Here is a 14,447-nt window from a genome sequence, read left to right on the forward strand (position 1 = left end):
GTGCTTGTGTGTGTGTATTACAAGATTTATTCAATAAACAAAAGAATCATCATTTCTTTTTTAAATTACTAACTTCCATGTTACTTCTACTTTCAGACACATCACTGTAGAAATGCTGTTCGCTATTAGAGGCTTAACAAATTAGCAAAGGAGCAACTTAAACTGAACAAGAATTGGCCAAGTCTTGATGACCACCCCAGTTTCCTTCCCTGACCATAACAATCCCATTAAAAGCACATTAAAAGCCCACCCTGCAAATTCAGACTGTGAATTGTAAACCCCCAAAAACCCCTCTGATTACCTTCCTCTGCCTCCACTCCCACCTAGTGATCCATCAATACAGAACTATCTTTCTATTTCAACAATAACAGTGCAATGTTTCATTTGAGAAAAATCTATGAAGAAATGTTCTAAACTGATAGCAAATTTAGAAGAAAAAAGGTACAAGCTATTTGGATTCTTGAGTTGTATAAATCTAGAGATTTTGGCTTATAACCCATATTTCAAATAAACAGAGAAAAACTTAGGCTCACTATTAACTTATACTTGATTACTTCACTAATATAGGAGGAAAGAATGCAAAAGATATCAGGTTAGTGTAAAGACTGCTTGAGAGACCCTCTTCAAACCCAGCATCTTAGCTACCAATCAAGTTGCAATGGAGAGACATCTTTTCTGTACAATACATGCTGCAGAAACAATTACCCACTCTGTCAGCTATCACAACTCTACAGCTTTACATCATTGTTAACACATGATCAGATGAAATTACTAAGAGATTAACTTCCTAAAGGTAGAAGAACAATATACTGCCTTGCCAATCACTGAAAACCAAAAAGCTGCTCCTTGGTACTTCTAAAGATTTATTACAATTGGAGGAAAACTAAAAAAAATAACTTAAAGTAGAGGTACTGTTCTCAAAGACAACTTCCTTTTTTTTTTAAAGAAACCAAACTCAGGTAGGAAGATTTCACCTGACATGCTGAGTTTAAAATGTTGCCAAAAAGTCAGGCAGAAGTGATTAGAAAAAGAACCTGTAAAAACCCTACAACCTTCAGAAGACAAATATCTGTACAAGGGAAATGACAAAGAAGGCATTAGTCTGTATCAACAGAATTCCTGAGGTATAAAGGTTGCTGCCCTCAAAGAACACCTTTCTTCTTCACTCCAAGTTTAGAAACCCAAAAAACCAAAGTAAAATGCAGAATAAAATCCACACACCAAAACCAAAGCCAACTCTCCTTCAAATCCCCAAAGGAAACAACACCCGCCTCCTTTTATTTTTTTTTTTTACATGTTAGAACAAAAAAATCTAAAAACCCAAACCCCTTAAGACTCCCCTAGGCCCTTGGAACACAGAGTGCCTGTGGTATTAGTTATGAAAGAAGTTAATCCATCTAACACAAGTCATCATTTCCAAATGCATCTCTAAGTTGGCAAGAGCAGATCCAAACTCCATTAAGCCTTTCCCCCCTCTCTTCCACCACACACACAAGTTTCCCACTTGAGCCCAACCCCACCAAGAGCTTTCTCATCCCTTATTTCAAACAAACCAATAATTTCACCTGTGTATGTGAATTTTCCGCAATATAAAGTGGCATCAAAATTTTATTTTTTTCTCTAGAATATTATGCAATAGAAAGGATGAACTAAAAATAATTTAGAATTCCTAAGCAGAAAATCTTGGTTTCGACTTGTTCAGTAGAAAAAAAAAAAAAAAAACCCACAACTTTTTGCAGTTGGTAATCTCTAAAAAGAATTCCTTTTTTGAGGGCACTCCTCAGTAAAATACATCAGTAGGTGCTCACAAAGAGGCACTAGCTGCTTAAGTAATTTGAAAGCTTTACATTCATTCTTAAATTGCTTATATGTATTATGTTAAATATTATGAATGATGCACTAGTTTTTGAAAAATGACTGAAAACTAATTTTGTGATACTCTAATTAGGAGGAGAGACAGTTCAAAGTGCATACTTTCAAATAAATAAAAATACATTGAAAATTTTAAAAAGACTATACATAGAATACACAGAAACTGAAAAAAAAAAAGGGAGACTGTTTTGTTCCTTAGCTAATGTGGAAACAAGCATTCAACATTCAGTGGTGGACTTTCCAATCCAAAAGATGCAATCAACAGAGTGTTTGAGAAGTCTGTATGAAGTTGACGCTGTTTATTATTTTTGGCGACAATACTGAAATAGAGATTCTATCAGATATGCAGACATCATCACAACTGAAAGAGAGGAAGAAGAAAAGACCCCTGGCAAGGCAAATGTAAAATGACTGATTGGAAAAGCAGTCTTAATACAAAACAAAATAGGAAAAGCCAGGATAAAACCAAGGTCCTACAAACTGATAAAAATAATTAACTGCACCATCACAAAATGCTGTCTTAGAAGACAGAAAACTCTTAATGGCATCCTGGATTCAACTCCAATTAAAGGAAGTAGAAGTAGGAAGAGAAAGTAGAAACCCTGCAGGTTAGACCAGGCATTCCATTTTCAAGAGTGAACATTCACTGTTCCAATTGTTCCTAGTCAATGTCCACAGCATGGACATCTCTTTCCCAGGGTCCAAGGCAAGGTTCAAAATTCAGCATCAACAGGTCTGTTGCATTACTTTAATGTGACCCATAAAGCAACCTAAAATGAAGTTGACATTTTTTATAAAATTATCTGTAAATCCTGTGGACTTTCTAAAGAGGTTGACTAATCTCAAGTGAAAACTGCTAATGAGATTAAACACAGAAGAGATGTTGATGTTCAGAAAACTAAACTACTCCTGCAAAGTGAAAAGCATTACATACTTTCCATGTCCACTACAGCTAGAGAACATTTAACGGCTTTAGACTGCACCAGGAGACTAGCAAAGGTTTTTTAACCTTCTACTAAGTATCTAACTCTATGCCAGTCAGCATAATTAAGTATCAGAATAAACTGCCCAAGGAGACAGAAATTTCCATCAGGCAAGCCTTTAAAGAAAAGGTCTGGCAAACATCTGTCAGGAACTGAGTACAGCTTATTCTACTCTGGAGCAAATGGATGAACTGGATCTGCATGTCTCAACGTTTAATGCAAGCCTCACTGGAGGATGTAGTAACAAGGAAGAATTTTCTCTGTCAACAAAACCATACTAGTGTGCTATGATGAGGAACACATTTTTAATCTGTTCAACAGAAACTGTCTCAGAAGGCTAACAAACAGCAGTCTGGACAATTTCTTGATAGCCCATTCCAGCTCTATTGTCTGGTACAGCTACAATCAATGACAAGACATAAAAGGAGACAACAGAGAGCCATATAATCTAGCAGATGTACTAAGCCCTGGGAGAACAAGCATTCTTTTTCTGCCTATCAAAGATAATTACATACTGAAGCATATTCTGTGTGGTACTAAATGGTTTTGGGCACTATTGTTGGAGTCTTCCAAGGAGAGAATTAACTCTTACAAACTCCAAATGTGCTTCTCCTTTGTTAGAGATATCCATAGTTTACTTCCTTAGTTTGGCCATATGAAGTATAAATTCAGATAAATTAAAATTTCATCATGTTCATATGTTACCAAAATATCTCATGCAAATATTAGATGGTCTAGCTGCCATATACACCTTGTATTATTTTTTTATGCTCGCCAGATAAGCAACTGAAATAAAAATACATGTACCCTAATGCATACATGATATAAATTCAGCTTATTAACTGCAATGTTATTTCCAATGGGTTTTTTTGAGTTTTCAGAAGACCTGAACACATAGTTCACATGTGTTCATACAGCTATTGTGTTCACAAAGCTATTCAGTGGTTGTTAGGATGGCATAATAAACATTAATTTCTGGACAAATATGAAAGATTATGTCTAATAATAACAACAGTAACTTCACTACATTTCTCTGTCAACAGCTAAGAGTGCACAATTAGAACCAGCTAAACACTGTAAAAACTATTAAATGGAAATAAAACCCTGCAAGTGTTTTTTCTTTTATCTTATGCTAACCATTGGAATAGTCTCATGCCATTTAGGTCGCAACAGCTTTTATTTTGTGAAGAATGAGGACTTTTTTAGGGACTGGTATCCTTTAGCATTACTCGTCACTTGTAAGAGGCAATGTTTTTTATGAACATTATTTCACAGTAGGCCGTAGCACTTCCTAACCCCAATTACATTAGCCAATGAATGCCTAACATTTTTCATACTTCTAATGATTTAAGAACTATAATTTTTAAATTCATGGCTGCAGATGTTTATGCATTGAGAAAAATCCTTATTTGTTTACAGATATTTCTACTACCTTCTGAAGATATTTCATTAAAATTATCACTGTTGATTTGGCCTGGTCAATCTTTACTTCAGAGCTCTGTGTTTATGTATGTAGTACGGATTTACCTTCACGACTTTGTGTTGTTCAAACTCACACTTTACTCTTAGCTTACTGCCTGCCTGATTTCAAATAATTTTCTTGGCTGAATCTAAATTATGACATTTTGGCAATATTTTCTCTATCTTTCCTAATCCACTCTGAAGAGTGCAGATTAGTCAAAGGCCAGCTGAACACTTCTGGCAATTGTCCGTCTGTTAGAGAATAGGTATGTGACTGTTTAAGTGACTATTCAACATAACCATGTATTCAGTTCTTCTCAAAATACAACAACCGTGTTTATTATGCTAAAAACCTGAATACAGGAATATTAACTGAAACACCTCTACTCTCCATTAATAATATTAATTCTCTGTTTTTATTTGGGACCTTATTTACACATTGTTTTATATCATGCAATTCCAAATCAAACCCTACATTATTCTAATCTCAGCTGTCTACTTACTGTACCAGGGTGGACAGTGAGCAACACTGGACAGAACAGTGCAAGCAGTTTATCAGCTTACTTTTTGGTATCAACTTTATCAGTCCATCACTGGAACTCCATATTCACAGCCTTTGTCAAACTTCCATTCCCTACTCTTTCCCTAAATTACTGAATGACACTTCAATTAACTAGGCCATATCCCAAATAAAGATCAGAATAAATAGGAAAAAAAAAAAAAAAGAGAAAACCCAAGATTATTTCATCCCTTTACTAGTAAGCTGATTTCCTTTCCCCATTTTATTCTGTTATCTTCTTCGTCTTATCTAAGTAGTTCATCAGAGTCAGCAGAAAGAATTACCTTTGCCTCACTTTACTGGGACCAATGAAACAAACTAGAAAGAGACTAAAAGGTCTAAAGGTTTCTACTAATGTTTTTGGAAGATAAAAAGTTAAAAGTAGATGCTGAATCTTCCAATCTTTTCCTGTTTTTTAACCTCCTCCTGTCTTATATCCATTCATCATCAAATGGTCTTGCAGAGAATACAGATTTCGACACAAGAGTAAGTATGACCACACACACACACAAAATCCTTTTCTAGAGAAGACAGTTTTATAGATTGTTGGGAAACAAACAGATTCTCTCTCCTTAGGGCAATATACATGTCACTCATCACTGTCAATGCAGAGGATTACTCCAGCTTCTGTTATTCATTAGTAGCACAGATAAACGCGTGGTCTATTGTACAAGTGTACCAGGCAGACAAACCGAAGAACTGGGTGATTTGAAACTTGCCTCCAGAACTCTGAAAATCATGAGATACTTCACATTTATAAACAACAAACCACCCTTCAGCATGACTAGACTTGCCATATTCCTTCATTCTCCAACACTCAAAAACAGACTGTACAATTTTTAGATGGGACTCCCTCGTACAGGAGCTGCTCTAAAGCTTTGTGCAGCATTTGGCTTTTAAGTCCTCCCTCACAGAGGGAGTAAGTCCCTCTTTTATAAAGGAATATTGGAAACTGCTGTTTTTCTTTGGTCTGTGCCCTGTCACAGGCCTTCAAACCTGTTTTGTGCGTTTGCTACAGAGAATAATACACTGTAAAATAAAATAAAATATGGATAGTTGGTCTTGTGAGTATACGAAAACTTCAAATTAGCTAAGATATGGAGACTATATACTAACTGTTATCAAATAAAACCAAAGCATCCAGTTTCTTTTTAAATAAACTTGCAAGTTAAAATAAAAGTAGAGTTTTGTCCCACAGTTTAACTTACAGTTAAATCAATGTAAAAATGCATAAATTTCAATGCTGAAGATATCACAACATAGATTCATATGTATTTCTTTCAATTACAGCAACAAAAATCATGAAACATGCTTCATTTTACTGAAATTAAATGGGCATTAATATAAATTTTACCTTTCTCGCAGTTGTTTTTTCCACCATGGTGCTATTACTGTCAGAATTTTCAACTTGAACTGTTTTTGTAGACCCAAATTTGGGCATTTTATAGCTGTTTAGCTAGTTGTATCTTGTATCAGTGGGTTCATCCTGTGTCTGAAAAACAAACAAACAACATTACATAAATATACACAGGGCAGTGTCATTTCAGGACAAATGTTACTGCAGATGGTAGCAGAGCTGAATAGTACCCCAAAAAAGACGACTAATAACGACACCTGGCTTCAAGCATCTTCCTCACATGCACCTCAAACCTTGGGGCAAAACCCCAAAAGGTCTAACACAGCTGTCGCTGAGGACATTGTCATGAAAAAAAGCACCAAGTCAGCTGCTAAACTACCTTATCCCTCTAGCTTACCTTTTTGGAAGACTGAACATTTTTGGCTATTTTAACAGGTTCATAGGTTCAATATCTCACTTAATGTTTAATGTCCTAAAGCTTAAAAAGATGAACAAGATTTCTAGCAACACCGGAAAGAGAAATAAGACTTCCTAGCCTGGGAAACTGAAATACTCTATATTCAATGTAGTATGGGGAAAAAAAGTCAAGTCTTGTGATTTATGATTCTTTCTGGATCAAGAGATGCCCTTTAGAAGAAAAATCTTCTAAAGCTCAAACCTGGAACTAGAAACCTTAATTTCCACTGTCTATCAAACCAATTACATAAGCCACGACTAGAGCCAGATATATATCTATATAAAGCTCCAAGAGCTGTGTAGTGTTTCATCTCCATGGTATACCAAACAAGTGTCATTACAGATTCGCATGAGGGAAGAGGTCAGACTTGCCTCTTCCACAGCAGGAAGTGCCATCCTTTTTGTAAGAATGGCTGAGAGAAAAGGTCACACAAAAGGTAAAACTGCATTTGACAGCACTTTAGAGCTGGTGACTTTTTATGGGTCTTTTTGAGTTGATGTATTTTGTTTCAAGTATTTATGTGATCACAATCTTACTGAGTTGACATAATATTATGCCTGATCAAGTCATCATTTCAGGTGCAACACTTCTATTGTTGCTTTACCATTAAGGTTTTGGGATCATCACATAGAGAATTTGTTGCTGTTTTAGGACCATGGCCACTATTTTGGTTTGACACAGTTAATTGACAACAAATCTGGTGCAGGTGACTTTGAAAAAACCATTTTGCACACTACACCTGACACATGAGACATTGATATTCAAACAAATTTCTACATCCTGCCCACACATCCATCCCCCACAAAGCTTAAACCATGGAAAATTTGAATATTTGTCTAAGATTAATACTGTTGCATACAACAATGTAACATGCTTTCTTAATCTTCCAGAATAGGAGGGGAAGAAAAGTTCAAAAAGCTAAATCCTTGAGACAGAGAGGTAAGAAATGTTGCACTAAGGTCTGCTGTTTTCTTCCCTTTCTCCTACACCTGAGGAAGTCTTTTTTTGTTTTGTTGGGGTTTTTTTTAACACTAACCACAAGCTTATGAAAAACAGGAAGAGATTAATTAGAAACAATCTCACATTCTATAACCAGAATCTTGTCTCCACTATGATACAATATTGTGAAACTCATACTGTTCTACTCTTACTTAAGACAAAAGATTAACATTAGTATATTCCCTTCATTTATGGAGTGTTAACAGGATTTATGCAGCCTTACTGATACAGAGAGTAATTGTTCAATTTTAATGAACATCAAAGCACATGGTTATCAGCCTTTTGTTTTTTGTTGCTTTTTGTAACAGCTGCAGGAACAAAAAATGGTTATCAGTTCAAAGAAGAGAAAGAAAACTACACTGAGTTTCCTGTAATTTACAAAAAACTTTCCTGAATCCTAAAAGAAGCAACAAGTTACTATCTTCAGAGAATACTACTGTGCTGATTAGACCAAACATAATGTATTACTACAGTAGCAAATATCTGTTCCCGTGGTTTGAAAAGGGACAAATCATAAATCTGCTTTTGCTCATTTAGCCTCTTAAATCCTCTCTGTAAGTTTCATTTGTAACAATTCCCATTGTATATATCATGACTACAACTACTTAAAAAAAAAAAAAATCAATGGGTCAAATTTTCTTTATCATTTTAATCAGCATATTTTTCATTGCATATGCTGCTGTTTCCTTTCCTTCCTTTTTACTGCTGCTTGGCTCCCTGAAACAACCTCCATTCCTGCTTTGCTTCTCTTCCTTTCCTGGTTTCATATGCCATTCCCTGGTGTAAGACAGCAAGAAGCCAAACTTAAAGAGCTTAGTAAAATTTATTAGCTTAGGCTTGGCTCCTTGGTCTCATTTGCCTCACTAGTAGGAGCTGCCCTTCACAAAAGGCCTCCCCCCTGCATGTCTCACCTGGACAGCAACAGTTTATTTTTTAAAATGGTAGAACAAAAAAACTCAGCCTCAAGTATTGTACAGGGGCAAGAGGATTATGAAAACAGTTTCAAAATAGATTTCAATTAAAGGTATTTTAATAATACAGTTAACTTAATATACAAATAGAAGTAAATGAAAACAGAAAGCATAGGATGTTTCCATTTTCTTTACCAAACGATCAACAGGCAGAAGCAGATGTGCAGGAAGCTCCACCTGAACATGAGAAGAACTTTACTGTGCAGGTGACCAAGCACTGAGACAGTTAACCCAGAGAGGTCACAGAGTCTCCCTCAGTGGAGGTATTCAAAAACCCTCCAGACACAATCCTGTGCCATGTGCTCTGGGATGGCCCACTGTGCTCCCTTCCAACCTGACCCATTGATTCTGTGATCAAAAGCAAACACGAATTCATGCAATTCCTGACCCAAGTCAAATATGTTTTGGAAAAAAAAACTGCTTTGGAAGTTCACTAAAACTGAGTGTCACATACTGGATTACCAAAGCAGAACCACCACACTCTAAGACTAACAAACAGCACTATTTCCATAAAGTGTTCCAAGTATCAGATTGCTGTTGCACAACGGCTGTGCAAAATTTAAAACAGACATAAATGCATCGCATATTTGAGAAAAAATACTTTTCATAAAGAGTAAATATTGAAAAAATTATTAAAATATCACTATGGTGGCCCAAAAATTAGGCAAACTAATCAATTGGTGATTACATAGTGCATATAACAACAACATTTTCTGCGGAAAAAGTGATTTTACTGACACTTCAACTTTTATTTCCATTTGTCTGGAGTTCAATGCCATTTCAACTCAAGTTCAAGTTCTGAACACAGATGTTTGCATTCATAGTGAAAATGGAGAACATTAACAGGGTCTTCCAGGGAAACCTAGATCTGTCTGCTTTTTTTTTTTTCTGTCTGTCTGCTTGAGTTTTCCTCACAGCCATTTCTTAAAGCAATTACTGGTTTATTAGACAATCTCGATGGTAAATTTTGAATCACCAGAACCCTAAATTAAAAGTTAAACTCTTTACATTCAAATTATTCTCCTATGTCACAACAAGCAGGGTCTTTGCTTCTCATGTGACACACAGGCACAGCTGTGCTTTCTCTCAAACAGTCTGATTTCAAGCTTCTCAATAAAACAGAATTTGCTTCCTACTAAAGAAACTTCTCTGTATGTAACAAAATCAGATATTCTTATTTTATGTTTGGACATCTTTCCTGCACATTCATTACCAATCATGAGTCATACTACTGGAAATACCGTTGAACTCTTCTCTCAGTCATTTTTCAAGTAAGGAACTAAAAATTCTATTCTATTTTCTCCTTCAAGTAACAAAGGTAAGTATTTAGACAGATCTATGGGCAGTGACATAAAAAGCTAAGATTATTTTATATAAAAAACCCTGGACATAAAAAAAATTCCCAAAAAAACCCCACCAATCACCAGAATTTCAGATATAATTAGCTACAGAAAATTAGTGATATAATAAATCTCTAATGCCAACAAGTCACTGTATTAATTTGTATAAGCTTACATCTAGCACTGATGAAAAAGCTTGTCCTTACCTATGTAAAAAAACAGGGAATTCAAGCAGTACTACAATGGTGCTGCTGCCACTGTCATTCACTCCTTTACATCTTTCAGTCTGTTCTTCTGAGAAATTAAAGGCCATGTGTTTGTGTTAGATGCATATGTATGATTCACTAATGACTTCCAAGCCTGTAGATGGATTTTCTTTTAATTTGGCAGCAGCAGAAATTTTCAAATATATTAAGCACTCACAGATTTCATGGGAAAAGGTGGCCAGTGGATAATAAGAATAACAATAATAATCCATCACCGTTTTTCGCATGGGAAGGCTTCAATATGAGCTTCACAACATACTGCCTGTAAGAAAACTCCACATGATATGGCCTTTGTAAACAACTTTCCTTTTTTCTCTTAGTTATGGGGGGGAGTTTCAGTTGAGACCTGCACATTACCAGAGTCAGTCAATCACAAGACACAAAATGCTAAGAAATTAAGCATCATTAGTTTTGGTGCTCACTGAGCTACTTGTTTCCTTTCTCGTTCAGACTGTGCTCCCTTTAACACCTACAGCAAAATGTTAGAGGATGCTTTGGGAAGGTTTTCTTTGGTAGCCCTGCTGTTCAGCTGATCTTGAAGGTTAGCTGCCTGCTGGTACTACATGAAAGCATGGGGGGACAAGATTAACCTTCTATGGGAATACCAGTATTTGATGAGTTCCTTTCCAAGACACTGCATCTACCCTCCTGCTCTAGAAAGCATCTGCATTTGAAAAGCAGGGGTCTAGAGTAAGGCAATCTTCTCAACTACCTCTGCTTCATCTGCAGGGAAGAAGAAAAACAAAACCAAAATCAAACAAACAAAAAAAACCCTCTCTCAATAAGGATTTACTCCAGACTGGAAAACAGTGAATCAACTATACCAAATTTCTGCTATAACTAGCTGACAGGAATGCTTCAAAATGTTATAATAAAATTAAACTATTGAAAATGACAACTTATGGCTACATCTAAATTAACAAGAAGTAAAGAATTATCAAGAGCAGATCTGCAGAGTAGAACAGCTGGTAACAAAACTCCAAATTTACACCAGTCACATTTAGCAGATTTGCTCTGGACTACTTCTACTGCAGTTCCATGTACTAAATGCACATTAAAGGCTGGAGTACATTCAACAAATTCCTAAACACATCTCAGCTTAAACCAGGAGGAATCAAGCTCTGAAAACATTACACACAGCAAACTAAACTAGTGAGGAGAGAGGATAGTCACTGATTTAAACTAAGACTGACCTGATTTTCTCTTAGCAATCTCCTCCTTCCCAGTCCTAGAAATTTGTCTCTTCCAAGTTTATTTTGAAATGACTGGTATGATCTAGATCTCAAAGCTATTAAGAGTCTACCAAAGGAAAAAAAAAGTTAGTGGAAGAGAGATGGCTAAGAACAGCTGAACTGAGGGAAAGGCAGGCAAAAGCCAACATTACATATTCTGCTCAGAGAAAGCCAGCTGGCCAACCCGTATGCACACACTGGCTAATTAAGAAGTATGTAGGTAGCTCACGCCTAGCCATACCAAATGTTATCTGCATTCTGGTGGGAGTGTGTCAAAGACAGATGAGGTTAACACACTGGGAGAAAGGGAATGGGTATAGTACAAAGGACCAAAAAGCGAGAGAAAACTGGTATTTTCAAATCCTCTAAGAAGCAGAGTTTAGCAAAAAGATGTTCATTTAACTAAGTTTAACACTCTGTGTTCTTTTTTCTTCTTATCAGGAAAGTGCAAATGACTTCAGTATTTTATTTCACAACAAAAGCATCCTTCAGCAAACAGCTCAGAGAAGTGATTTCTTTCCAAAAGAGAGGTTAACTAATTATTAATGCTAAATGAAATGTGTGATGGGAGATGTAACAGCACTGCCAATTATTTTCTTCTTATGGAACTCAGTCCTTCTGCACACAGTTACTCAACCAGAGCCAACTGCTACACAATAAAATGGCTCCTGGTAAATTAACATGTAATCAGATCAGCATCTTCCTTTTCACCTACAGTGTCCAGTAAAAAAAGGGCTTGAGACAGAACAAGACATTATAAAGGATATTTCAGTTAGAGGCTGGGGATGTGCTAAGAGGCACAAGACCAGCAATCTGCTATTGTGAGGAAAGAGACTATTCAGGTTGCAACACACAGTAAGAGGGCAGTGAAGTCCAGTAGGACAGGGCCAGGCTTTTCTGGGTTGCACCACGTCTACAAAAAGAACATCTGTCTGTATTTTAACCTGGTATCTCCCACACAGAAATATGTCTAAAGCTTCAGATTAGCCAAATGACAGACTGTGACTGTGACAAGGAGGCAGTGGAGAGAGAGACTTGACATGACAATGCTGAGAAGGGATTGTCTCTGGGAGGAAAGCACAGAGGACTCCATGATCAACACACAAATATTTTTTCCCAGAATACTTGTTTTCTGTGTTACAGAACACAAACCAGAAGCCTTTAGTCTTGTCATTCCTATGCCTTGTAAAAAAGCAAGAGTGTTCCATATCCTTTTTGTTTAAATTGACAATGACCGGCTTATCCTTTTCCACTACCTCCTTGGACAGATATTGCAGAAATGAAGTCTCAAACATGGCTGATGTCTCATGAAAATGTCAAAATGATGGTAAAGGATGGGAAACTGCCGAGAGCAAGTGCTTAAAAATCTCATCAGAACATTATACAAAACAGTGTTCTGAAAGGTCAAAATTTCAGTGACTGCAGCCAGAAAAATATTTGTACCAAGGTCTTAATTGAAGAAAACTATATCAACACAGCTATTCTATAACCACTAGAGCAGTTTTATTTGATCTTTACAATGAAGACCCTGAAAAGGTCATTAAAGGCTTTATTTGAGCAGAAATAGTTTAAGGTTTTGTGTTACATGGATCCCCCCAAAAAAGAATTCCTCTCAATCATTTAGCAACACAGGGCACTGCTGTAGTCCAACACATATTACTGCTAAGTAGGAATAGGGAACATTTTAACTCCCTAGGTGCTAAAGTCAAAGTTGAATAGGTACAAAATCTAGAAAGTAAAACATTTTTTCTAAAAAGCTGGTAATACATTAGATATATGCAGCTATAATGGACTAAATATACACTGCAATACATCCCTACTGGCAAGCCTGCCTCCTGCTGCAGGCTAGAACCATATTATTCTCTACAAGCTCAAAGGAAACCACACTCTGCATAAGAAAAGATTAAATAAAAGGCTATTTGTGTACACTGTACTATTTGAGATTGTATTTTTACCATCACCACTTCCTGTATGTGGTACACACAATAATACCTTCAAATACAACGAACAGAACATTTTACCAGGCTCTTTTTGCCCTGCGCTCCATGGTGTCTCATTGTACTCACAATTCAGTTCTCTGGCAGTAACCAGCAAATAAATTACAAACCGCTACTGGCTTTAGGTAGCATAGCAATTTAGTATTGTAGAGAGAACACTGTCTCAATGATACATGCAGTGGCTTTTGCAGATGAAAGGTGACAAGAACATTTTTATTTGGAAAATATTCACAAGGTCTTTTCACACAATTGCGACGGTTCAGTGCACGCACATTCCGGTGTCAGGGTTATGATGAAAGAACTAAGCTCCAACACAGTCTCAAACTAATGTGCCTAAGGCAACAGTCTGTTGCTGTATTAAGAGCAAATGCAGTACCCAGCACGGACATGAGTCACAAATTTGGCAGATTTTACAGCATTTGATGATAAAAATATGACAAAACATTCTTGGTTCAGAAGTGAGAAATTCTTTTTTATTACATTTTTTTCTTCAAGATTTGCACAATACTTGAGACAACTTTGTGGCTAGACCATGCAATGCTGGGATTAGTTCTACTCTTTTGCTATACCTATTGTGCAATCTTAGAAACAATGCCTTACCTCTCCCCTGCAGCAGTTTGTCCTACCAGATTTTAGCCGATATATAAAAAAAATTGAAGAAAACAAAGCATCGTCCTAATAAACATACGTTTCAAAAATATGTGCCATGAAATAAGTTGTGTGTATATATCTATATATATCTATATATATATATTTTGGAGACTCCTCAGATACTAGCTAATAGACAGAACAGACACATTGTCCTATCAGAGGGCATGCCTACATTTTAATTTGAAATGTTGACATATCGAGATTCAAACATAAGAAATGCACAAATCTTTCTGCAATAAGCAAAATAAACTACTTATTTGAACTCCATTTTATAAAGGTGTCCTTTGTAAAATAATGTGTAA

The 14,447-nt window shown here is 36.2% G+C and overlaps 1 protein-coding gene across 3 annotated transcripts in view; it reads right to left on the reverse strand.

Annotated features, from left to right (window-relative positions):
• Positions 1 to 14,447, reverse strand: part of ANKRD12 (ankyrin repeat domain 12) — a 59,108-nt gene that overhangs the window by 33,734 nt on the left and 10,927 nt on the right. The window contains exon 2 of one of the 3 annotated variants that reach the window (XM_059858207.1): positions 6,230 to 6,367. In XM_059858207.1, coding sequence (XP_059714190.1) covers positions 6,230 to 6,316 — 87 coding nt within the window. In that variant the 5' untranslated portion in view covers positions 6,317 to 6,367. Of the gene's footprint in view, positions 1 to 6,229; positions 6,369 to 14,447 lie in introns of those variants that run through there. The other 2 variants (XM_059858218.1, XM_059858224.1) reach the window with 2 other exon arrangements.

This window comes from Haemorhous mexicanus, chromosome 1, assembly GCF_027477595.1.
Source record: "Haemorhous mexicanus isolate bHaeMex1 chromosome 1, bHaeMex1.pri, whole genome shotgun sequence".
Lineage (NCBI taxonomy): Eukaryota > Metazoa > Chordata > Aves > Passeriformes > Fringillidae > Haemorhous > Haemorhous mexicanus.